We start from the raw sequence: 27,924 nt of genomic DNA, 5'->3' as shown, positions 1-27,924 counted from the left end.
TGCCACGACTATTATTCGAACAATTATGTAACCATTTGAACGGTCATTAAAATTTTGTTCAAACGTTTTTGTTTACGTTCAAATGATTTTCTTTTTTTGAGACGCTATATTTCGTTATAGAAAGTCTAGTTCGAACAGATATTTCTCTGCTCGAATGCATATAAAATCGCATCCATGTTTTGAGACAAAATTTAATTTTCGTCCCAAATAAATACTTTTAGGGACAAAATTTAATTATCTTGTAGTGATACATTAAACCAAACTATTTTAATAGATTATTAATGGAAATAATTAGACTGATTTGATCTAAATTGAAAGTAACTTAGGGAGTTATATATAATAGTTTAAAATTAAAGTTTATGTACTAATATTCTGTCTGAAAGACAAACTACAAGCAGCAAGCACTTTTTAATTTGATTAATTATTTTCTTTAAATTTTAATAAAAAGATCGTACGTGTAATCGCACGGCCTATATATGGTTGTTTAATTTTATTGTTCTTACTACTATTTATATTATATCATTATAGGGGCTGGTTAGTATCTCTTAAGGTGTCGTTTGGATTCGAAAATGAGTTGAGATGGGTTGTGAATAGTAGTGAGATGATTTGTGAATAGTAGTGAGATTTGTGAGTTAAAGTTGATGAATAGTAATGAATAGTAGTGAGATGAGTTGAGATAACTTAAAATGAGTTGAGATCGGTTGTGAATACAAACCTCTCCTTAGAGTGTCGATCTCCTCGAATTTGATTTAGAATAGGGAAAGAGTCATGACATACAAAGTACGTTCAAATTTTTCAAGAGTTAATCTCTATTTGCATAAAATAATACTCAATAAATATTGTAAAACTCATTTATATATATATATATTTATGCCAATCTTACTGTTTTATCATTTTGCACCCAAATTAAACTTTATGGTTCAGCCCTAGCTAGCTTATTGGTGGATGGATGGATACTTTGTTGAACATCCAAGCTTGTTATTACTCATCATATATCATTTTCAAGAACTACTAAATACGAATTAAAAAAAATGGACAACTGGCCTGCATGAGTTGATAGATGGAATTAATATCCTTATAAATGAAGAAACTAACAGCACATGAACTTGCTTTAGGGTTCAAAGCTTAGCTTTCTGTATATAATATATGCATGGACGTCTCCCATCAACTAATACTAATTTGGTTTTATATCCACAAACTAATTAATTGCAACTCCAACGTCGTAAATTAGATTGAAGCTAGGCAGTTATAAGTCAAGCATTTTCCAACGTAATAGAGAAGAAAACTGCAAAAGATAAGAGAAACACTAGTATGGAACATAGAGAGGGGATCAAGTGGATCAGATCATGGAGAGTTGGTCCCCTATCTCCAAACTGGAGAGGGAGCCTTTGGGTTTTTAGAGAGAAGGTAGAGAGAGATTTTTTGTACGTATAGAGAGAGAAGATAGCATTTTGTGAACCCTCCAACCACCCTAAAGGGCAAAGGCTCAATATTTCAGTTTAGGAGGAACCTTTTTCTTTTTATCTTCCATTTATAAGGCTGATTAATTAATTGATCACTACTATATAAGTTGCACTCATATTGCTGCTTTTCCTTAGAAAATTGATTTTAATTAAGTTGTAAATAGGACCCACAACTTTCATAAAAATCCATAAAAAATCTAAACAAGCACTAATGGTTGGTATCCGAGAGAACGAAGTGGTAGGCAGTAGAGTCGTAGACTTTTTCGTATTGCCCGGTCGACATAATAAAAATAAATAACATATATAAAGTGATTGAAAATTTGCCCATATTTTGGAAAAGTCAAGAACATATTAATCACCACAAATGCTCAGCAGCTCCTAATCAGCTAATTAATACCAGTTTTGTCCCTTTAGCTTTTTATGCTTGCATGGCTGCCTGCCTAGCCTTTCTCAAATTGCCACGTACACAACATGATCTCTAACCGTCTTCTTCTTCTCACAAATCTTCATATATTACAGCCACGTGTGGTGATTGGGTCCAGTAGTTTTTTTTTTAATATATTTAAATATTTTTAAAAAATAAAAAAATATACCAATATACTTAAAATCAATTTCTTAATCATTAAGTGTAAAAAAGAAAAAAAAAAAAAATTTAACCAATGGTCAATGAAACGGTCAAAATGAGAAGATAAAGTAGTTTTATTCTTCACATAATATGAGAACTTTTTTTCTCTACCCAAAAAATTAATGAACAATTTCGTTTGGTAACTCGTTCCCCATTAATTGGAAACTTTTCAACATGTCCACATATAGGCCAGTAAGGTCGCTATTAGACAAACTTCGGAGCGAGTTGTTTGGGAAACATGAATCTCATCTCATTTCAAAATTTTTTATAATTTTCTTCCCAAACAATATCACTAAAAAACAAACACTTTTTAATTTCAAATCTTCAATTTTTTTTATCTAATCATTACCTAATCATTATAATTTTTCCAAACTTTCAAATAAAATACAAAAAATAATACTGTTTTTTTAAGTTTTAAAATAAAAATAATATTATAACAATATTTTATTTTTATAATATTTTTTATTCAACTTTTTCTCCTTCATTTCTCAAAGTCCATTAAAATATATTAACCTAAACAATTTCACTAATAACTATTTGTAAATTATTTTATTATTATTTACAAAATTTTTATCTCATCTCATTCTCCGAACATTTATGGAGACTTTAGAATTCTTACATTTTTATTTTAGCTAATAAATTTAGGATTTAGTTTTCCTTAGAGCTCTACGATTATGGCCATGCATGATTGATTTATAATTGGGAGAATGCTTGTCCAAGGCCACCTGGTCCCCCCAGTTTCGTCTCTACATCCAGAGTCCAGCATTTGTACAAGTCTAACCACACATCAACAGTTGATCTGAGTTTTGTATTATTATTGTGAATCTCTCTCTCTAGAATGCTTTGAATAATATGAAGAGGGTTTTAGTCAAGGATCCATTAAGAGAGACCTGGAAAAAAGGTGGGGCTTGAGAAAAAGTCCAAGTCCTTAGTCAACAGCCATGAAAATGGGTCTAGGAACCTTCGGTTTCTGGGTCACTTTTTCTTTTTGTTTTTCTCTGGTTCTGTTCGTTCTCTTGCGTCCACAAAATTCATTATATTTTACTATTTCTTGTGAAGGCCTTTGCATTGGTCAAAATCTTGGAAAATATAGGGATAGTTGACGAGGTGTTTGGATTAAGAAATGGCGGCGGCGTTCATGTCATGCCAATTCTAACATAGTCAGTTAGGAGGGAATCAGCTTCTACTTCATTATATATATATATATATATATATATTAACCAAAAAGCGATTGCAATTTATTCATAATATTATCAATTACTACTATAAACTACTAACTTTCGCATATTCAAACTTCCATTTTTAAATCTGAACCATAAACTATTGACATTATCAATTAGTACTATAAAATATTAATACTTGACCTTAAAGATTGTAATCTTAAACGATGATGCAAATTATCAAAATTGAATAGTTTATTATGCAAGTTGATAGTTTTGATTGTCTATCACTGACTTTATGATGCAAATTGAAAAAAGAGCAACATGGCCAAGAAGTTTCAAGTTTTGATATTTTTTTTTATTAAATATTTTCAATTAATTTTAGCACATACAAGACAATTCAAATTTCAAACCATGTGATTCCTCTACAATTTTTTTATATTGGACTTTTTTTTTTCCCTAATAAAAAAAGGTTTGGAGGGATTAATCAGAAATAGCTTCCTCCTACTTGGGCATGACAATAGTAAAAGGAAACATTTAAAAAAAAATGCTGAAAGCTGATTCTGTAGGGCATGTGTCCACATGAAATATAGAGGCTTCATTGGGCTATTTTGTATAAACCTTGGGTGTAAATAATTCAGAGATGTAACTAGAGCCACTATTGCACTATGAAGTTTAAAAGAAGAATATCATCTTCTATATATATCCTATTCTCCTAGCAAGGAGACTGCAACTGGCTCAAGAATGAATATCCTGTATAAACTTTAATACTTTATTTGAATAATTTCCAACCTTTGCCTCGTATTTTTCTGCAATTTTCTGTATACACTTACTTAGATTTGTGGATATAACTGTTAATGCCCTCATAAAGTTCCCAAAACAAATCAGTAACACCCCAGTCAGATAGCAAGGATACACCTTTCACGCTTATTCTTCAAATTTAAAAGGAATTTGGATGTATTTCCTGCCCTACTTGAAGCCATGGATTAGTTTCCTGCTCTACTTCATCTGCAGTCTGGTATCTCAGCAGAATCCCAAATAGAATCTTCCCCTGCCTCAATGAAAAGTTCAATGTTACGTGCACTAAGAATAGAGAAAAAAAATCAACCAAGTATCAAAATTCAAATATCTATTCTGGCTGACCTTCACTCTCCTATATGATGCTAAAGTAGCCAAAGGCTCATTTGACTTCTGCATTTGTCCACCTTCATTAACAAGATTAATCATCTGGCAGCGGTTGCATCCACCCAGTGACTGAGAAAAAGAGGCAGGGATGACCAATGAAAAGTTTATGAATCTGAAAAGTGCACACTCTTCATATTCCTTCTGACAATCAAGTATATATGATTTTGAATGCAATTATTTTTGGCTTCATAAGGTTCCTTGTACTCATTTTAAGATATAACGATATTCTTAGCATTATGAGGTTTATAACAACGAATAGTTTCCCATCAACAAAATTTTTGTCCTCTTTTTCTGCTAGAAGAATAAAAAAATAAGGCCAAAACATTCACTACCAATAAAACTTGAAAAGCTTTATATCAACTTTTAATGATGTATGCAGCAAGTAAACACTACAAAATGTGAACAAGATTGTGGTAAAATACAAATAAATATTCAATAATAGTTGGAATGGATGCTACAAATTTATTACATTGTATGCAACAAGCATTGTATAAGTGAAGAAGTATGGAAAGATGAGATTACAACTTTAATGCTGAACAACATAACAAGGCTAAAGTTTCGTTTATGACAGGAATTAGCTCTCTCTGTTAGGACACACCATGGTTACGGTTCAAAGTTACAAGAACTTACCGTAAAACAGTTGTCTCCAATTTTAAGATTTCTCCATCCATCTTCGGCATATGGTTCACCTCCAGATATGACAAGATTGGGCCGAAATCTCATTGGGTTGACTTGAACTGCAACTCCAAGAGCACTGTTTTTCATGTCTGCTACCGTATGTTTAACAATTCAAAAATATTTCTAAGCACCAAATGATACAAAAGTTCCAAATATAGAAAAAGTCCAGCTATGGAGAATTTTCTATCACTCAAATTTTAGTATTCTCTCATACAGCTCAGTCTGAAGGAACAATTTTCACTGCATCACAATACATGGGGGGTGGGGGGGTTCCAGTCATATTAGATTTGCGTTTGGAGAGGGATCCAGGATCAGATTTTGGCATGATACTTGGTGCGGTAATCCCACCCTCAAGAACGTGTTTTCTTCCTTTTCTAGATTGCTCTCGATTAGGAGGCTTCAGTGTTGGATCTTCTGGACAGCTGTAATGGCTCTTCTCAGTGGAATGTTTGTTTTCTCAGACCTGCCTAGGATTGGGAAATTGGAGCTATTTCTGAGCTTTTCAGCACGTTATATACATTTTGAGCATTGGTAGTATTGAGGTAGACAGGATGCTTTGGAGGCATAATGGAAATAAGTTCACTGTTTGATCATTCTACAAGTTTTGTCATATCAAAGCCATATTCTTTTTCCTTGGAAATGCATTTGGAGTAAGGTGCCTTCCAAATAGCTTTTTTCGGCTGGACTGCCTCTCTTGGGAAAATCTTGACTATGGAAAACTTGAGAAAGCGTGGACATATTGGTATAGATTGGTGCTACATGTAAAAAAGTGGTGAATTTGTGAATCATTTATTATTGCACTGCATGGTGGCAAGGAGGGTGTTATGGGACAAGCTTGTTAGCAGGACTGGACTTGCATTGGCAATGCCGAGGAGGGTGGTGGATCTTTTTGCTTGTTGGAAAGGTCTTCAAGGCAACCTCCATGTGGCTGCTGTATGGAGAATGATTCATTTATGTCTCATGTGGTGCATTTGGCTTGAAAGGAATGACCGGAGTTTTGAAGATAGGGAGTGTTCTTTGGATGAACTTAGAAGTTTCTTTTTCCACCCCTTATTTCTTTGGGCTTCTGTTATTGAATTCAATGGAACTAGTCTTCAAGATTTTTTGTATTATTTTTTAGTACCTAACTTGTAACTAGGTGTTCTTTTTCATGTACTTCTTGTGTACTTGGGCAACACCTATTTACTTGACTTAATTAAAATTTTAATTTACCTAAACAAAATATTTTCTGCTAATCCAACTTTTGCTTAATCTTGGCTCGGTCCTAACCAACTTTTAAAATACTTGATATAACTTCTAATCTATAGTAAGAGGTTTTATACTCTATAAAATTCAGGGTAGTGTTTCTAGATTGAATGATTAATGCAATACTTCCAAGGGAAGGTCTACATATTATACATCCTCAAGTAATTTCTAAGTATCCTAGGTGTGCCAAAAAAAGGAGCATTTTCAAAGAAAACTAGAAGGTAACTGATTTAATTGACTCGTACAACAGTCAATACAATACAAATACATACTTGAGCTTAACCTGTCATTGAGGTCAGATACGCTCTCCTTGGATATTAATAAGAACTGAGCTTCATTGACAAAATTCAATCTGCTCTGGACATCTCTACACATTCCCACACATCTGCTATTATTCAAGTAATAACTGGACATTGAACACCGCAACAGACAGCAAGGTCGACCAACTGCTTGGCTAAACCAAATATTTACTTCGTTGTTGTAACTCCGGCCTTGATATCTAACCAACACAACAATTTGATTGCAACCGTGAGAACTTAATCTGACGAAGACAATGTATAAAAGGAAATTGAATGCATTTTTTTATACAATTTTCAGAAAAACCACTGTATTTAAAATAGGGTTGTATGAATGCGTGATACTTCAAATATATTTCAAAACAATGATAAAATTAGAAGGATCATTTTTATCTTTCATTTAAACTTTTTTTTGGTTTTAAAATGAGATCGGTAAAATCTAAGATTTCAACACAGGCAACCCTAATATGGTAAGGTGTGTAAATAGAAATATACTATTAGCAAGTTACAGGACGGACAATAAACTGAAAACCTAGAATTTTATATGGCAACTCTGTCATTATGCAGTCGCCATATTGCACATCAATGAACAAGGTTGTATAATCGAGAATTTCAAGAAATTATTTTCCCTACATCATTTGGAATTTCAGTAGCCCCTAAAACTTGTAATGCCTCACCAAGTCCTACATTGGGTGGGAGAAATATGAGAGGCAAATGAGTATAATGAAAGTGGATTCTCTGGCCTTATAATGATTCCTAAGAGTTCTAATCAGAACCATTTACTAATCATTTTCAGGTATAAGCTCAGATGTGGCTGAGACTTTCCATGGTTCGTTACAACTGGTATAAGAGTTTAGGAGCTTTTTCTGGGTCGTTACATTTGGAATCATAGCCACTTAGTAAGACCAACCATGTGATTTTGGAGCATTGTATAACATGGCCCTGACAAGGTCATCAGGAACTTAAGAGGAGTTTCTCACACCCGATCCCATATTGGGAATATGAATATCCAAAATAGCATATGTAAGTTATAAAAAGCAATCATGGATGCTATGTCCCACATTGACTACTTATTAGGTTAGGACATCCAAATTTCTTGTATCTCGAGAAGCTTTTTCCTTCATTATTCAATAATAAAAATCCAAATGATTTTCAGTGTGAGATTTGTCAATTTTCAAAACATGTTCACAACTCTTATCCCAACCGACCCTACAAAGCATCCCAACCTTTTTCAATGATTCATAGCGATGTGTGGGGGTCATCGAGGATCAAGAATATTACTGGATCTCGCTGGTTTATATCTTTTATAGATGATCACACTAGACTTACATGGGTATTCCTCATGAAAGAAAAGTCAGAGGCAGGTCAGATTTTCAAAAATATTAACACCATGATCCAAACACAATTCCAAGCAAAAATGCAGATTGTGAAAATTGATAATGCCAAAGAATATTTCAAATCCATTCTTGATGATTATCTTTTGAGTCAAGGTATAGTACACCAAAGTTCCTGTGTCGACTCTCCTCGGCAAAATGAAATTGCCAAAAGAAAAAACCGGCACCTACTAGATGTTGCCCGCTCCTTCATGTTCTCTACACATGTACCGAAACACTTTAGGGGTGAAGCCATTCTCTCACTGCAGCCTACCTCATAAATAGGATGCCCTCTCGCGTTCTCAAATTCCAAACTCCCATTCAAACTCTACTTTAGTCCTTTCTCAATACTCGACTCATCTCCACTATTCCCTTCAAAGTATTTGGGTGCTCAGCTTTTGTTCATGTACATCATCAACACCGGGGTAAACTTGATCCTAGAGTCCTTAAGTGCATTTTTCTCGGGTACTCTCCAAACCAAAAGGGGTATAAGTGCTATTCACCAGTTACTAAAAGATATTATCACTCCATGGATGTCACATTTTTTGAGCAACAACCAGATTACCCCAAATCTGATATTCAAGGGGAGAGCAATCTTACACAGGAATACCAACTTTGGGATTTTGAAGAGTTATCTCACCCTTCTTCTGATTCTGGCCCATTTCACCCATCACAAACTCCTGAATCCATTCCTCCTGAATCCATTACTCCTCCACATCTCTTCTTAGAATCTCCCGTGAGACATCAAACCACCGATCTACCAGTTCCTAAAAATTCACCTAAGCATCTGGACACTATTCAACCAACAAACAATGATGAGTTGATTACCTATTCACGGAGGAGAAGGAACCGAAAGGACATAGACCAATGAGCATCTCTTGGGCAAATCCAAGAGACTGATCCGAGTCCTAGATCAAGTGAAGATCCACGAAGTAACTCTAATCCCGAGACTTCCCATAAGGAGTTAACTAATGATGATAGTGATTGTCCTATTGCTATGAGAAAAGGTGTGAGATCATGCACAAAACACCCAATATACACATTTGTGTCATATCAGGGACTGTCATCAAATTTCAAAACCTTTGTTGCACACCTCGACAAAATCCAGGTCCCTAATAACATACAAGAAGCTCTCGATACACCTGAATGGAAGTCTGCAGTTTGTGAAGAAATCCGTGCACTAGAAAAGAATGGAACATGGGAGATCACATAATTACCAACTGGAAAACATCCAATAGGTTGCAAATGGATATTCACTGTGAAATGCAATGAAGATGGAAGTGTTAACCGATTCAAGGCTCGGCTAGTAGCGATAGGATTCACTCAATCATATGGAATCAACTACGAGGAGACATTTGGCCCTGCAGCCAAGTTAAACATAGTGCTGGTGCTCCTATCTTTGGCTGCAAATTTAGACTGGCCTCTTCACCAACTAGATGTCAAGAATGCCTTCCTCAATGGAGGCCTAGCTGAAGTATACATGGAAATTCCTCCTGGATTCGAGACACAAGCTACACACAACAAAATCTGCAAACTCAGAAGATCCTTATATGGGCTCAAGCAATCCCCAAGAGCTTGGTTCGAGAGATTCACAAAGGTAATCAAGAGGCAAGGCTATTCTCAATGTCAAATAGATCATACACTATTTGTTAAATACTCTCCTGAAGGAAAACTTGCTATCCTCATTGTATATGTGGACGACATCATTCTAACGGGAGATTATGAGGAGGAAATGAGTAGTCTCAAAAGTCTTCTAGCTAAAGAATTCGAAATCAAGGACCTTGGGATTCTCAAATACTTCCTAGGCATGGAAGTAGCATGGTCAACAAAGGGAACCTTGTCTCCCAAAGTAAATACGTTCTGGATCTCTTAAAAGAGACTGGGATGCTCGGATGCAAGCTGGCAGATACTCCTATGGATTCAACAACCAAACTAGGAGCCAAGGTAGACAATGCACCAGTGGATAAAGGCAGATTTCAAAGACTAGTTGGGAAACTTATATACTTGTCTCACACCCAACCTGATATTGGCTTCTCTGTCAGTATGGTGAGTCAATTCATGAACAATCCCAATCAAGAACATATGAAGGCAGTTTATAGAATCCTACGATACCTAAAGCTAACACCAAGTAAAGGATTATTTTTCGAGAAGACTCAAAGAAGAGATATTGAGGTATTCAATGATGCAGATTGGGCAGGATCAATACATGATCGAAGGTCAACTTTTGGGTACTACACATATGTATGGGGAAACCTAGTTACATGGCGAAGTAAGAAGCAATCAGTTGTGTCAAGAAGCAGTGCAGAAGTTGAATTCAGAGCAATGGCACATGACATCTTTTAAGGAATATGGCTAAGAAGGCTTCTGAAGGAATTAAAGATTTGATGTGAAGAACCTATGAAGATGTTCTATGACAATTAGTCAGCCATCAGCACTGCAAAGAACCCCAGTGCATCATGATAGAACAAAACACGTGGAGATTAATCGACATTTCATAAAGAAAAAAATAGAGGAAGGGATAATCAAAATGTTGTACGTGACTACGTGTCTCCAAACAACCAATATCCTTACTAAGGCTTTGCCAAGAAAGAATTTTGATGATCTGAGTTCCAAGCTGGGCCTAATCAATATTTACTGCCCAACTTGAGGGGGAGTGTAGAATTATTGGAAATCTATCAGTCTTTATTAGGGGCTGATCTTTAGGAGATTTACAGCTAATAGTTGATTTGTTAGCCATTTTGGTTCCACGATTTTAGGGGATTCGGGTAGCATGTTACCCGATCCTTTAGATAGTATTTTCCTATCTTACTGTTTTCTGTTTTAAATAGGATTGATTCTATTTTCACTAAGTTGTAAATATCCCGAGTAATTAGATGAGAATTATTATCTATTTAAAGGGAATGTAATCTTTTTCATAGGAAAGTGGAATATTCAGTTTTTCCTTTCACAATTCTGCAAGTTGGGTTTCTAGTTTTCCAAATCGTATTCCCCAGTTTTTTATACATGTTTCATACTCTATGTGAATTTTCTATCTCCAAGTGGAATTGTGATATTTTTCTGCACCTATGGCAACTAAATTTGAGTCACAATCGCTTGCACCAAACTTTAATACACCTATGACTTCCGTGAAATTGGATGGAAAGAACTATATGCTATGGTCAAAATTTGCTACAATATTTTTGAAAGGCAAGGGACTTTCTAGCCACCTGGTTGATCCAAAACCTGTCTCAATGGGAGCAAGAGGATGCTCAAATCTTGTTCTTGATGTTGAACAGTATTGAGTCTTATATTTGCTCTAATTTGATCCATTTTGACACTGCCCAAGAGGTGTGGAGCCATCTCAAGCATATGTATTTGGGTTCTAGGAACACAACCCGTATTTATGAGCTATTTAAGTAGTTCTTTGGGTTGGAACAAGGTACTTTGGGCCTGGAAAAGTATTATTCTCAAGTGATGAGCATATGTGAAGAACTCAAGATGTATCAACCTATAACTTTTGATGTCTCACGTATGCTACAACGCATGAAGAGTTTACTGTTGTTCGGTTCCTTGTTGATTTAAAACCTGAATATGAGTGGATGTGTTCTCAAATTTTGGTGAGTCCACAACTTCCTTCATTTGCTGATGTGTTCTCCGACTTCAGCGTGCTACGTTATCTGGGCATGGATCTCAGTTGTCCTCTGATCCGATTAGTGAGAGATCCACTTTGGTTGCCTCTTATGTTGCTCCTGGTGGGCGTGGAGGCCGAGGTGGTAGAAGTGCATGTGGGGGACGTGATGCCAAGGTAATCGCCCTTGAGGTTGAGAGCCTCGTAAGTGCATCCATTGTGGTCGCACTAACCATTCGGTAGACTATTGTTGGGATCTACATGGTAGACCATCTGGGTCTGCTAATCAGGCCATTTGCCAAGATACTACACCACAGTTAACGAGCTCCAACCCAGCTCATGATATGATTAGTATATCGAAGGATGAGTATGAGCAGCTTTTGGGTTGCACATAGGCTTGATCTTCCACAACTACTCTTACCCAGTTAGGTATAGCATCCACACGTCTTGTCTCATCCACTCAAGATCCATGGATCATTGATTCAGGAGCTAATGAACATCTGACCAGTTTGTCTTCTGCCTTATCTAAGTTAAATACTATAACATCTCTAAAAAGTGTCACTCTTGCTAATGGTTATTTTGCTAAAGTTACAAGCATTGGATCCACTAAGCTCACCGACTCTATATCCTTGCCATTTGTTCTATATGCTCCTAGTTTTCCCTTTAGTTTGTTGTCTATTAGTAAGATTACTCAAAATCTTCAATGTTCAATGACCTTTATCCCTCTTTATGTATTTTTCAGGATCTCAAGACGGGGAACAAGATTGGTACGTGGCATGAAGCTAGTGGTCTATATTATCTTGATGTTCAACAGTCACCCACTTGAGCCCTTACATCCCCCTCATCATCTGCTTATGAATTGCACTATTGCCCTGGTCACCCCCCTCTTTCTCTTTTGAAGTGTCAAGTTAGGAATTTGGGAAATGTGTCTCCCTTCTCTTGTGAAGCTCGTCAACTTAGTAAACATCATCGTGTCTTTTGTACCTCGAATTGATAAACGAGCATCGAGTCCTTTTGAATTGGTTCACTCTAATATATGAGGACCAATCAACATTGAATCAAACAAGTTTCAGTATTTTGTTACATTTGTTGATAACTACTCTCGTGTGACAAGGTTGTTTTTTATGAAGGCAAGATTTGAACTTCTTTCCATATTCAAAGTATTCTGGAAAGAAATTATAACTCAATTTAACAAAAAGGTTCAAGTTTTGCATTCTGATAATGCTAGAGAATATCAATCTAGTGCCTTTGCTTCTTACTTAAGTAATAAATGATTTGTTCATCAAACATCATATGTTCATATACACCCCAATAGAATGGGGTGGCTGAATGCAAAAATTTTCATTTGTTAGATGTAACCCGAGCATTTTTGCTACTGCATGTTCCTAAACGTCTTTGGAGTGATGGTGTTCTTACTGCTTGTCACCTTATTAACTGTATGCCTTCATCAGTTCTTGATGGTTCCTCTCCCTTCTCCATCTTGTTTCCTTCATCTTCGCCATTTTCTCTTCCACCAAAAATCTTGGGGTGTGTTTGCTATGTTCATAACCTCGGGCCCAGGCTTTGATAAACTTGATACCCGTTCTACCAAGTCTCTTCGTTGGTTATTCCTAGACTCAAAAAGGATATCGCTACTATAGTCCTCTTCTTAGACGCTACTTCACGAGTGCTAATGTTACCTTCTTTGAGTCCATATCCTATTTTTCGAACACATCTTCAAGTGTTGAGTGTGATCCTCCACCATTACCTACTCTTACACCATCTCCTTCACACTCATCCAACCTTACCCAACCCTCCTCAGTCCCTCCCCCAGTTTCTTTACAGGTTTACTAGAGTCGTTTGCGGCCGCCGGCTCCCATGCCCCCACTAGCCGTGTCACCATCTTTAGATCCTGAGTTGCCTAGTACTTTAGACTCTCCACCTATTTGGAGATTGGATGCAGTTACTAATTCATGATCTGGCATGTACAGAATGAAATCGTTCTTATGTTACACAACATCCAATTAGCCAATTTGTTTCATACCATGCCTTATCTCCATCATTCTCATGTTTTACATCTCAACTTTCAAAACTTTTTGTTCCTAAGATAGTTCAAGATGCTTTATCTGATCTGGGATGGAGGACAACTATGAAAAATGAAATGATGCCCTTCACCATAACGGGACATGGGATCTTGTTCCACTACCACCTGGTAAACAACCCGTTGGGTGTAAATGGGTATACACAATCAAATTCCATCCTGATGGTTCTGTGGAATGTCTGAAAGCCCGCTTGGTTGCAAAGGGCTACACTCAAACCTATGGCATTGATTACGAGGAGACCTTCTCCCCAGTTGCCAAAACCTCTTCTGTTCGGGTGTTGATCTCTCTTACTACTAATTTAGACTGGCCCTTATTTTAGTTGGATGTTAAAAATGCATTTCTACATGGCGACTTGCATGAGAAAGTTTATATGGAGCAACCACCTGGGTTTGTTGCTCAGGGGGAGTATCGAGGTACCATATGCAAGTTAAAGAAGGCATTATATGGTTTGAAACAATCTCCTCGAGCATGGTTTGGGAGGTTCTCTGATCCTGTATTGGCATTTGGTCTTCATAAATGCCAAATAGACCACTCGGTATTTCACTTACATAGTGATGTAGGTCACATTTATTGGTTGTATATGTGGATGACATTGTAATTACTACTGGAATTGCTAGACTAAAACGGCTTTTACATGATCAATTTCAGACAAAAGACTTGGACAAGCTTAGATATTTCCTTGGAATTGAAGTCAATACATCTAAAAAGGGTATTAACCTATCTCAGAGGAAATATGTTGTAACGCTCCAATAGAATGCCCAAACCACATGGCCTATAACTCCAAAAGGACTAGTCAATGATACAATTAGAGTCCCATTAAAACTTCTCATTCCCAAGCAATATGAGATCTTATTCATTACCTACCCTTATCCTTATCATGTGGGGTATCATATATATACTTGACCTTCTGGAAGAAACTGGCATGTTAGGTGCACGACTTATTGACACTCCTATGGACCCAAATTGTACATTCTTGAAAGAGGAAGGGAGTTGTTTAGAGATCCAGCTAGGTATCAAAAACTTGTTGGGAAATTAAATTATCTCACTATCACTGGATTGGACATCTCTTATGCAGTGAGTGCACCGAGTCAGTTTTTATAAATGCCACGAGTCTCACATTGGGATGCTGTAATTCATATTCTTCGTTATCTTAAGCAAGCTCTTGGCCTTGGATTGTTGTATCGACCAAATAGACATCTCAAAGTTGAAGCCTTTCAAATGCTGATTGGGAAGGATTTCCTTCAGATAGAAGATCTACTACTGGATATTGTACCTTTGTGGAAGGTAACTTGGTTACATGGAAGAGTAAGAAACAAGTAGTAGTAGCTCGGTCTAGTGTAGACGCTGAATACAGGGCAATGACTCACACTACTAGTGAACTGACATGGCTGCAACACTTCCTCCAAGAGATTGGGTTTCCAGCTCCTGTTCCTCTTCAGCTATTTTGTGATAATCAAGTTGCAGTGCATATTGCCTCTAATCCTGTGTTCCATGAGAGGACTAAACACATAGAGATTGATTGTCACTTCATTCGCGATAAGATACTAAGTGGTGACATTTCTACACCTTTTGTGAAGTCTGCTGATCAACTCGCAGATATGTTCACTAAGTCATTGTGTTGTAGTCGTTTAAAGCTTATTTGTTTCAAGTTGGATTTATATGATATATATGCCCCAGCTTGAGGGTTAGAGGGCATGGTTGTAAGTAATGTAACCTGTGAGGGTATAAATGTCGATTGTATGTAGTGTATATATATGATGGTACATCAATGAATAAATCAAGTATTTGTCCCTTTCCATTTGTGACATTGACTAGTCATTTTGAAATAGGCAAAGATGTGAATCAGGCTTTTTGTGGATCGTTACAAAACTTAAATAACTAAATCTAATTGTGGTTCCTTTGATAGTATTAAAATAAAGGTTAAAAGGAAATTCAACTTTGTCTGGATTAGGAAACTAGTTCAGATGGCAAAGTTGCCAGATTAGGAAACTGGTTGGATTAGAAAAGTTTTTGGATCAGGAAAGTGCTTGGATTAAGAAACCTATGCTTGTGATAATTGCTTTTTAATTCAACTAGAAATAGGAAATATAACTTTTTTTTTTTTTTTTTTTTTTTATCAATAAACAAAAGAAATAGGAAATATAACTAGCACGTATATCATATCTCACCTCTGGCCATGTATATGAAAGTCTTCTCCAGTACTACCATTACATATATTTGATTTAAAGTTAATCTGCAGTCTCTCTTTGCAACGTGGTGACTCTACAAACAGTATTCCTTGATGGAGATCAATTGAAGTACTTATAAGGCACATTTCAGGAACCTAAAAAACCAAGTCATACAGATTAAAATTTAATCTGAAATATCTAACAATGAGGAATGGAAGTCTTTCAAGTAAATAGTTATTATATGTCAAACAATGCACTTTTCGATGGAATATCTAACAATGCACAATGCGGGATGACAACCCTAATAGCATCATCAATCCTACCCAGATTTTCCAGTTCAACATGTCAAGAAAGATGAGATCTTTCATCTAAAACTAAGTCGTCAATGTTCACCGACAAAGCTTCAATAAGCACAAAAGGTGAAGGCCCCATACATGAAGTCAAGTGCTACACAACTGAAATAAAAAAACATGGCAAACATAAGACAATCTTGTTCACAGAACTTGTGGACTTAGCATTCAGTGCATGACAGAAAACTGGGGAAATATGCCATTTCTTTCTGTCAATTCTGTAGCTTGATGCAACAAAAATAATTAATAATAAGAATAATAGTGAGCAACACTTCGATAACCTCCAAATACGCTGTCACTATATGCATATAAATTATGCTAATGATATTAGATGCTAAATACATCTTTAGTCAAAACTTAGGGCCTGTTTGGATACTTAAAATATCTCAATATATTTGTGAATAGTAGTAAAATGGTTTGAGTCAAGATGTTTTATTGGGTTTTGGGAAAGCAAAGAGAAAAAATTGAATAAAAATATTATAAAGTTAAAAAATAATTTGAATATTATTTTTGAATATTATTTTTGTTTTGAAATTTGAAAAAGTAGTATTGTCTTTTGTGTTTCTTTTTTTGGAGTTTGGGACAGTGGTAATGATTAGATGAAAAAGTTAAAGATTTGAAATTTAAAGTGTTTTGTGTTTGAGTGATGTTTGGGAAGGAAATATATGATAATATCTGAGAATACTTGAGAACAGTTGTGTTGCCAAACCGACCCTTAGACCTCTTAAAATACATCGGTGGAGGTTTAAGCAAGTTAAGAACAACTAAAAAAAAAGGATCACTGGCCAGTCAGAAGATTCTTTACATAAAAATTCTCCTCACAAATTAGACTTGTAATGCTTGTATGGCTCGTTTTAGTCATTAATGCAGTGTCCAATGCTGAAAGATCATAGAGATTTAAAATGGTAATTTAAGCTGCATGCCAATGCAACGTGGCCAATCAAGGCGCAGAAGTGTCAGGCCTTGGCAGTGTTAGTGAGTTGTTTGCCTCTGGTGCTTAGGTGAGCACATGGAGAATTTTCAGGTGCATGAGGCAAGGGCGTCCATAAAATCCCCCTTATTTTGCAGCAGAAATAGTCCCCCATTGAATGGCTGTTTATGGCTTGATAGGAGGATAGTTTTGTCCACTCAGAAAGTGGTGTTGATGCCTCCACTCAACTAAACCAATAGCCAAGAAATAACTGCGAAAAGAACCATAACAACAACCAAAACTTAAAGACCCTTTTATTGGGATGACAACCAAGTAACTAACCCCTACTTTTTTGTGCATTTTCCTCTCTATCCCTCTCTCTCCTCCCAAGACCACACCACAAGTGGTATTTCACTCTCTAACTCCATTGTAAAAATCTCAGTACAACTTGATGGTATTGTTCTTCAAGACCTATTAAAATGTCCAATTTTCTCCCACCTGTAATCTAAAACATGTATAATTGTAAGTACACTTCTTTTGATTTTTCACTTCAATTAAATTATAAAGAAACTTCAGCACATTCTATAAAAGAACAATTGAATTAGTTTATTCCATTATACTGAAGTTTGAATATTCTATGTATACAGCCTACAATTATGAACTGGTGTCTTCATTCACTCAGGTGATAACTTTCTATCATGTCATTCCTGGGGCAATACAAGGACTAGGCACCTCAAGGTCACCAATCGCCTTTGATATTGCTTGTTTGAAACTAGCTATATATAAAACCGCATACCCACTAAAAGAAAAAAAAAAAAAAAATCACCTTCTTCTGTGTAAGAATATCACCAGTTAAGCTTTTAAGAAGCCATTCACGATCATATTGTAGACCTGCTCAAAATTCACAGATGTAGAGTTGAAAATATTGCTCAAACTAATTGCATGGTAACTTAACAACAGTCATGGATACCAAAGCCAAAATGCTCATTTCAAACCATGAAATACAGAAATGGTATGCGCATTGATATATGAATGCTAAAGGAATAAGAAAGAGATATACATTACATAATTACCTTTATGGCATAGACGTGATAAAAATATGCATAAACATACATGTACACAGAAACACAAGCACATACAAACATAGACAAATAAAAAACAGATGCATCTAATCCTCAAATATAATTTTTTTTTTCAAATATATAAACTCTTAATTTTGTAACTTATTGTAGATAAATAAAGCAAGGAACTATTCATTAAAAAAGGGCATCAGTCACACTGAAAGTGTCAAATACGTCATAAACCCTATTACATGCCACACTTTATAGAGGAAACACTTCATACAAATAAAAGTCTGTCAAATAAGTGCTGGATACGTTTACAAAAAGAAATGAAAAGAGAATTAGTATTTGGAATTTTCAAAAAAACTAATACCTATTACACATACCAGTGTATCAGATGAGTATACATACTAAAGATTTCAGAGAATTAAAATACTACACCCTGAAAAGATTGGGAAGAGATTGGTGATCTTATAATTAATTATAGTTCGGTTTTAAAATAAGATCAATCTGACTGTATAAATCTGCTAGGACTATGTTTCTTTACTACTCTATTCCATTCTTATTCACTCCAAGATTAGGACGCTTTGGAAAGATTTGAAAGCCATTCTCTTTTTGTCACTTTTAATGGTGGTACTCTCAAAGTTGGAGGTTAAAGAAGATATAGTCCAGTTCTATGAGGAATTCAATCATGAATTAGAAGAGAGGAGACCAAAAGTGCAAGGAATCCCATTTTCTTCATTGAATCCAAAGACAGTGGCTGGTTGAAGAGGACAGCTGAGGAAATGAAGTACCTGAGGGTACTGCAGGAAATGAATGGGAAAACAGCTCCCTGTCAGGGTGGTTCTCATAAAGGATTTTCTTCTTGTTCGAGTCGGTGAAAGAGGATGCTATGAACTATAACAAATACGGATCTAAAATGTTGAATACCAGAAATAAAAGGATGAGTACTGCAACTGTATAGAAGCGTAATATTTCACTACACAACCTGTATAATGCACAATTTGCAGAAAATTTATACTGCCTGATTATCATCAAAATCCAAAGTGATGTGTGAGCATTAAAAGATTTCATTGTTAGCAGTGACAAATGGACAGAAATTAATGTAAATGATATACAAGTTAGCAATAAAATCAAATACCCCTTAATGCAGACCTCCCATTTGTAAAACCTATATTATTCCTAAGTTGTTCACAGAAATATAAAAACCCATGGTAATCAACAAATGGCTTTACCATACCATGAAAAAATAAGTAAATGATATCACATCAGTCAAACCTAGTATTAATATGAAGAAATCAATGGTGTATCGCACATAAATCAACAAAGGAAGAATTCTTATAGTGTCTAGTACCAGTACTACTCAGAGGCCAACTTGCTGCACTGAATCCTGCACATGATTTTATTGGGTAGATAGTAATGGACTTGAGGCAGACACCACCAGCCAAGAGTTTTCCAGGACCTGAAATTTATAATGCAGATGTCAGATACACCGATAATGCATTAAGTAGCATGGTGTTTCTGTCCATTAGAATCAACAGTAAGTGCCTGTTTGGATTTGAGTTTGGGCACTTACAAAGTGATTTTAACAGCCTAAAAGTTCTTTTAAAGAAAAAATGGCATGTTTGATAAATTCATAAAAAGTGATTTAAGCACCTAAAAAAGTCCACTTTTTTAAAAGCACCAAATTCAAGCTTTTGTTGAAAAGCTCCTAGAGATAACGCTACATTTTTTAAAAACTACAGCAATTAACTTTAAAAGTGCTTTTAGGTGCATGTTTACCAAACAGTGAACAACTTTTAAAGTAAAGCTCTACAATTAAAAACTCTACCATATAGAAAGTTCTGTTTCCAACTGCAATCCCAAACAGGCACTAAGAGTCTATTAAAAAAAGGCTGCATTGCTTGCTTATACATCAATTATATAAATACCATTGGCAGCAATTAGAAGTAAAATGGTGAGACGGAATAAGTAGTGCAAAACTGATGACAGCACCAACAACTAACAAAGACAAGGATTTTCTTTAAAACTAAGTATAAATCAGGGACACAAACAAAGCTGTAGTCCCCGCCCCTTAATATTAGTACTTATTACAGCCCAAGAAGTAAAACTCAAGAAGTAAAACACAAACAAAGGGTCAACATGTCAGGTTTGAAAAACCCAATGTAAAACTTTCTATTTCTTAAATTACCCCTTTGACGGGAAAATCTTCAAATCTTCTGCAACCAAATCACTAAATGACTTTTCCAAGTTTTTTTTTTTTATTGGCACCAGGTGTCCAAGGACAAAGTCTTAACTAATCCATGGGGTGCACAAGCCCTCGGCAAGGAATTTCCCGCAAGTGCATCTCGAGTAATTCAAGGGAAAGTTCCCCCAATCTGATAGCCCCTAGAAATTGTTGGCATCCAAGAGGATCTGAACCTTAGACCTATGGGGAACTTTTCAAATTTTGGGAGCAAGTTTTGGTAATTTATCACTTCCACTTCAGAAGAAGTGCATTAAAATGCACGATTTTTTTTTAAAAGTTTGAATCACAAGTGGTACTAAAAAGATGAAACATGCAAATTGTGGAAGCGGAATATTGATCTTGATGTCACTATGACATGGACTTTTAATGCAGGTTATTTTTTTCTTTCTTCTTTTTCTTGGATAAGCAAGCTAAATTTTATTAAGACGAAAGAAGGTGGTACCCTAGTACACAAGTATAAATGAGATCGGCTTAACTAGCAAAAGAATTAATGTAGCTTAATTGATGGGCTAAGAAAATCTTGCGAATTATAAGTAGGAAGCCACTTAAAACTACAGCAGTCAATGCCAACTGTCCATAAAATACCAAAATATCTCAGGAAGCTACACTTGTGTATCAATATTGTGGACACATAAGTCAAATAAACACTAGATTTTACTACAAGATGTTATTAAAAGTGAATTTTATTTGGATGTGAGCAATCAAGTATGCTTGAGTGAGCAATCATTTGTACTTATGCAATAGAAAAGTACATGACGTGATAAAAACATAAGCCAAAAATGACTCCAAGTTCTTAATATGAAAATGTGTGCCCATGCTACACAACAATTAGCTATCACCTCATTTGCTTTTTGATACCTAAGGTAAATAATGTGTGCCCACACATCATTCCAAAACGAGTCTTGAAACCCTACCCATCGCATATCTAGTAAAGTGGAAGAAATCCCCTTACCCGTACCCATCACAGATCATTCCATACCTTGCATCTACACCGGCTAGAGGCTCTCTTTCTCACAGGCATACCACCATTTTAAGAGTTCTGTTAAAGAAAATTGAGTTTCTCACTCACAACCCAACTTCAGCAGCTGAAAAACACACCTTTGACCACTTCACAAGACGGAACTTATGCTCCTCTGCATAAGAAATGAAATCTTATGCTCTCACATGCTATAGAAATGCAAACTGGACTGTGCTCTTGATCAACGTACTTCTACTACATCTACATAAATACAACAGTTTCCAGCCAACCAGACTATAATACATCGGATTGAGATAAAAAGTGGTGAACGGGATCCTACATTGCATGGGAGGGTGTTCTTACCCTTTAGAATGGTTGCAAGAGGCTTCAATTGTAACATGGATTAGTCCTTTAAAAGTATATGCCCGAGTGTGGATTGGGCTTCTCTTAAGTCATTAGAAATGGTATCGGAGTAGTTCCAGTCAAAAGGGTGAGACTTGAGCATGCCACTTATACCTCAAATGAAGTCCAGGAAGTGGTGATAGAATTCTACATTGCTTGGGAGGGAGAAATCTGTACCCTTTATAATGATTTCAAAGGCTCCAATTGTAATATTTGCTAGTTCTTTTAGATTACAAGCCCAGATGTGGCTTGAGTTTAACTTGGGTTGTTACAAAGACAATGCTTCATCTTCTCAATAATACCATCCCAAAGGGCTTTGACTTTAAAGGGAGCTCTTAGGGGAAGGCCAAGATAGGTCATGGGTAAAGTAGAAACCTTACCCCCAAGGACATCTACTGAACCAGCGACATTCTCAACTCTAGCAATCAGAAGCAATTTTGACATGGCCACGTTCACCTTCAAACCAGATACTACTTCAAAGCATAGGAATAAATAGCACAAGAAGCAGAAGTGGTCATTGTTGGCCTTACAATAGACAAAAATGTCATCTGCAAACAATAGATGAGAGATTCTAACCCTGTTCCATTCTTGGAGCCCATTGAAAAGCCCAATAAGAGATCCTTGTGCACCATAGCAATGATGACTTGGATATGGTGCTAGCCTACAAAATTTTTCTATGACTTGCACCTGGCAGCCCAAGACTTCATACAATGATTTGTGATGTTATATCTATACTCAAGTGAGATATCTCAAAGATTTTAAGAGGAAGTACTGTAATAAAACATTATAGATGGGAAAATTAGGTTTGTTAAAGGAGGAATGGCAAAAAAACCGGTGGGACATTAATAACTATATGGGCCAAAAACATCACTGCAAGGGGTTAAAAATAGCAATTTTTCAGTTCCATCATCAATGTCAACATCATGTTAATCCTATTTGGCACCATCCTCTATTGACAATCCAGTAGACCAAGGACTATAGCAATAATCTTGTTGAACCCTTGATAATTGAAGTATCCATTCAAATAGGTTGCCTGTGATTTTGTTGTCTCCCCTTTCGAGCAATAGGTCAATCAGGCTTCAATATCTCCATCTCAGTTCTATATTTGAGAGAGAGACAACAATTGATATCTCTCCATCTCAGTTATATATTTGTACATCTCACCACAATTTATGATCACCTATATTTCAGTTTGTGTTACTAGTAATGTTGAAGTGTAATTGTCACTTTCAGGAACCAAAACACTCATAATGCCATCTAGTTCTATGCACATCCTAAAAGATGCTTCATCCCAGTTAAGAAGTTTGGCAGAAGAAGCTCGAATCTAGAATATTTTTTATGTATCGTCTAGGGGAATAAGCATGACAGGAATGGCCATAAAACCTACATACCATTTTTATCTTCATAAGAGAGCCCATAGTGTGACAATATAATTATAACTCACAAACTATTAAAAGAACAATAGAACTTTGATGGAGAGAAGGGTTTGGATCTGAACTAAATTTCAATTCAATAGGAGCTGAGCATGAAGCAGCACAAAAAGGTAACCTTCATCTGGAAAGGAGCTGGGCTTCTCTCTCAAGTGATACCTTCCAATTTGATTAGGCAATGATACAAAGGAAGTTCTCACAAAATCAATAAATTTCTGCATAATAAAACAGGAAAAGGAAAATAAGACTCGAAAGAAAGGCCCAACAAAATATAGGAAAAGTTTATGATTTATAACAGTACCCACATCCACAATAAGTAAGCCGTCTGTTGAAATTTCAAAGAAACACTCCTCCATAAATGAAAGGAATGCAGAGCATGAGAGTTTTTTCTTCTTAAAAATTTGATTCAGAATAGAGAAATCTACCTTGGCATCTTCATATGTTGACATATAACCAAAGGACACTCTTACAGCTCCTGCCGGTTTTCCATTAACCACGTCATAGTCATCCCAGCAAACATGGCCAGCCTAAACTCAAAAGTCCAACCATTAACGATGTATCAGAAACTTTCAACAAGCCGAGATATGCAATGGAGTCGTTAATGCATGAAGAAAGGAAGTAATAGCCAAAAATAGAAAAATAACAACCAATACCTCAATATTTGAAAGAAGATCCGAGTGAGACAAGCCAAGATATTTTGCACATGCTCCAGGATTGCAAAAACATCCTGTCTACATACGAAAGCATGCAAAAAGATACCAATCAAATTTCTCTTAAAATATGAGAATTTAAATCACTTGTTTCATTTTGCTCCACCCATATTACCAAGAAATAGATGAATATTAGTATAACATCCATTATACATTCAAACGTGTTAGCAATACAAACATATAAAAACATAACACAATGTATAATCAACATCTATATTTAGGGGCAGTGGAAATGTCCATCAGATTATGCTTAAGGCTTGACAACGTAAAGCAGCAAAAGAAAAGGTCTTTAAAAGTTGTAGTGAGCATACTATGATGCAAGAAAAGAATAATAAAAGAAAAAAAATACAACACAATAGCAATGCTATGAAAGTAAAGTAATAATCAACAGATGGAAATAGGCATATATGAAATGTGAAAATCATGGAATGACTACAAAAAGCTTGCACACTGCCGCAGTGCCGCTAGTATGTGCAAGAGAATATTTAATAATATATAACAAATAGCATACTAAATAAAGAGCCATAGTCAACATGCTACGTGGATTGGTGGAAATTAGTGAGAATAAAATCATTAGTAGAACAATCAATAAATCTAGAGTACTAATGAGAAATGTATCAGAATAAAAACTAAAGATCATACTAGCCTTCTTTCATTCATCTAGGCAGCTCATCCTTCTTGCTCTCTTCCTATTTCTCTCTTGAAGTTGAATAAAACATATAGATCATTTCTAGCCTGTTAAATTTTGGGACCATCTAGCATAAAAAGGTGGTGAAGTCTGTCTTGCTCTTCCTCTTCATTGAGGCTCACATTGAGATCTTGTACCACATCAAGCAGATCTTTCTTTTTTTTTTTTTTTTTTTTTTTTTTTTTTTTTTTTTTTGTGCAGGCAATAATCATCCTGCAGCTCAAATTTCATCAGATTCTTAATCTTCTTGCTCAGATCAGTTGTTTGCAAAGAGAGAGAGAGAGAGAGAGTTTGATTAGACCTATATGACTCTGGGTAATAGACATGGATGTGGTATGGGTATGTGCTGCCAAATATATAGAAATGGCTAAGGGTCGTAGTACCCAAGGCACTGGAGTGAGATGGTCAAATTTGTAGTGATTTAATCTCATTAGGACCACGAATCTATCATGAAAGAAACTTCATTGAATCTTATATTGCTCATATGACAACCTGGGGGAAGCCAAGTGTTCTTTCCCACTCAATGTGGCGCACCTGGGTGAAAGATAAATAGCATGGTATGTCAGATCACAGATGGAGGTTCCCCATTGAAACTAGCTAAGCAGTTTATGGTTATTGACCAAGTAAAGCCACACCGAATTTGGTAAAACTATTAACCTTGTAAATTTCAAGAAGTTTAAAGTCTAATAAACCAGCTGATCTCAGACTTGTCCTAAACAACAGTATCCTCAACATAAAATAGCAGCTACTCCAGAAAATCAACTATATAGGTTTTGCAACAAAAATTAAATGCATATTCCCACTCTTAATGGAGAAAAAAACACCAAATTAGCAATTCAGTATGCAGAAAAATTCATACGTGCAAATGAAATAACTAAAATAGTAAAAGAAAATCATTGATGCGAGCATTACTTGTCAGCTTGATTTATCAATGTAAAATAATTACCCGCAACTGAATTTGAGATAAGGATGCCAGTTTTTCCACTTCACGGTATCCAAACCAAGAACCATCTGGCCTTCTTAAGTTGAATGAAATAATAGGACCCCAACCATGACATACTACCTAACAGAGAAATTTCGAAACTCATGTAAGGCACAAACTAATTAATGAAAATGCAGGTATCATCATAACTACTTGACTCCTCCAAAGGAAAATATTCCAAACTAATCACTTTATACAAGCAATATCATTTGAGTCCACATTTGGACTGGATGTGGTGTAAAGTGCGACTTTACACCACTAAATGGGAGGCTGACATGATTTAAAAAAGGTGTCTCATAGGACTACAGCCAAAAAGTTGAACTAAACAGATCTATTGTCTTCTTCAATCAGTTGTATCCATCTGCTTTGTTCAGAAACAAACACGAAAACATCATCTGATCCGCTGTAGGTTACGTTCAGTTCCTGTTCTCAGGACTTGTGACATCTGGAGAGTGGGGTTTTTTTTTTTTTTTTTGGCAGATTAAATCTCTGCAGGGCTGGAGAGTGTTTAATTTTGAGCGAGTTCGATCTCTGGAGGTCACTGTCAGCTGGAGAGGAATGGCAGTTATCTCTAATTTAAAATACATAAAGATGGTTTGGTGTGTTTTTCATGGCAGAGATGGACATGGGGTTGGAGTTGCTGGTTCAAAATAACTTTTGGAGAGTAAGCGACTTCTGGTTGCACAACTGAAACAACCCAATAAGAACAACTTGAGTATCCCACTAATGTTTACCTAAGAAATTGGAGAAAAAAAAAAAGAAAAAAGAAAAAGAAAGAAAGAACAGAAGTGCACCAGAAATCAGTGGTGATAGATATTCTTTTTGTAGATACTGTCATGAAAGATATTGAATGGGGGTGAAGGTGGCACTGCACATAGCGTGGTGTTAATTTTTACCATTAAAAAGCTAAAATGAAGGGACATTTTGAATCTAAATTAGTGTGAGGTTACCTTCAGACCGGATGTGTTTTTCATGGCAGAGATGTACATAGGGATCATTAGGAGCTCTAAAAGAGTTTCACAGTCCAAGTTCTATTCACAGGTCAAGCTAAAAGGGAACATGATATGTATTTTTCATTTCTCACAAGAATGTTCACAGAGGAAGAAAGTGAGCATTCTGGAACATTAAGGCATCCTTGTTCTCTCAAGAGTAAGAAGCTTTGGGCCTTCAGCCATCCATGTTCTGAACGTCCAATTTTCAAAATCAACCCAATGTTTTGAAAATGGATGGTTAAGCAATTTCTATCACTATGATGGAAAAAGTTTTGAACTTAAAGTATAGATGCATCACGAACACACTATAATTAATGTAGGAGAGCTCTGAAACTAGAACTGATACAGGGAAGACACTCTGCATTCTGGAACTTTTGCGATCTGGTTTGGGGCCTTCAAACTCATTCAGGGAAGTAATGAGCTTTGGGGGCTTGGGCTGGGGCTAATTTGAAGGAAAAGATTAGGATAAGGCTAAAAGGTTCTGGGTTTCACTTGTAGGTTGGATTATAACATAGAAGCCTGGTCAGAAACAGATAGGAGAGAAGGAAAAAGAAAGACAAAAGAAACCTAGAATCGCACTGGAGTACCAGAGGATAACATCTATGGTTTGAGCATCACACCCATGTGAAAGGTTCATTAAATATAAAGTAATTGGCTTTTCCATATTCTTCACGAGCTTCAGAAATTATCACAAGTCAATAAATAACCTGCCTGGGCCATGCGGAGTCAATGCCCAGGACACCTCCTGGGCCATGCAGCACGCACGCATGACAACCTGCCCAAATCAACAGCAGGCCGTGCCCACCAGCAGGCCCATGCATGGCACCCAGCCATGCCCACCAGCAGACCATGCCGTGCGCCACACCAGCCTTGGACCAGACCAGCCCAACCAACCAAGGGCCATGAACCAGCCTAGCCCATCCATGGGCCAATGCATGCCACGGGCCACCTTGGCCCTTGCAACCTATGTTATTGTTTTTCTTTTATTTTTATTTAATTATTTTCCAATGGACCTTTGGGGGGTTTCCACTTTGTAATCTCTATAAATAGATAGGACCCTTAGGCATTTCTTTTACATCTTTTGAAAATTCCCTTTGTGGACGGCTTATTGTTCTTGAGATCATTTTCGGTGCTTAGCACTTAGGCTCTTTGAGGTGCAATTCGTGAATCCCAAAGGAGAGAATCACACTTTGCAATTCGTGAATAAGTGTGATTCAAGTTATCAATCTTATGAGTATTATTCAGTTCATCTCTTGTCTTCAGTTCATCTCTTGTCTTCCATTTTCTGTCCATTGATCTTATTATTTTATGT

At 36.2% G+C, this 27,924-nt stretch overlaps 1 protein-coding gene across 5 annotated transcripts in view; it reads right to left on the bottom strand.

The window, feature by feature from the left end:
* Window positions 1-3,941: 3,941 nt before the first annotated feature.
* The window catches only part of LOC121234363 (molybdenum cofactor sulfurase), a 66,811-nt gene continuing 42,828 nt past the window's right edge, over window positions 3,942-27,924 (bottom strand). For 2 of the 5 annotated variants that reach the window (XM_041130277.1, XM_041130280.1), the window contains 11 exons: window positions 25,585-25,701; window positions 23,894-23,971; window positions 23,666-23,767; window positions 23,359-23,455; window positions 19,557-19,664; window positions 17,968-18,032; window positions 15,882-16,036; window positions 6,629-6,855; window positions 5,064-5,200; window positions 4,392-4,502; window positions 3,942-4,299 (listed from right to left, as the gene is read on the bottom strand). In XM_041130277.1, coding sequence (XP_040986211.1) covers window positions 4,189-4,299; window positions 4,392-4,502; window positions 5,064-5,200; window positions 6,629-6,855; window positions 15,882-16,036; window positions 17,968-18,032; window positions 19,557-19,664; window positions 23,359-23,455; window positions 23,666-23,767; window positions 23,894-23,971; window positions 25,585-25,701 — 1,308 coding nt within the window. In that variant the 3' untranslated portion in view covers window positions 3,942-4,188. Of the gene's footprint in view, window positions 4,300-4,391; window positions 4,503-5,063; window positions 5,201-6,628; window positions 6,856-15,881; window positions 16,037-17,967; window positions 18,033-19,556; window positions 19,665-23,358; window positions 23,456-23,665; window positions 23,768-23,893; window positions 23,972-25,584; window positions 25,702-27,924 lie in introns of those variants that run through there. The other 3 variants (XM_041130279.1, XR_005934376.1, XR_005934377.1) reach the window with 3 other exon arrangements.

This window comes from Juglans microcarpa x Juglans regia, chromosome 6D (genome assembly GCF_004785595.1).
Source record: "Juglans microcarpa x Juglans regia isolate MS1-56 chromosome 6D, Jm3101_v1.0, whole genome shotgun sequence".
In the NCBI taxonomy this organism is placed as follows: Eukaryota; Viridiplantae; Streptophyta; class Magnoliopsida; order Fagales; family Juglandaceae; genus Juglans; species Juglans microcarpa x Juglans regia.
This window is presented reverse-complemented; position numbering and strand designations above follow the sequence as displayed.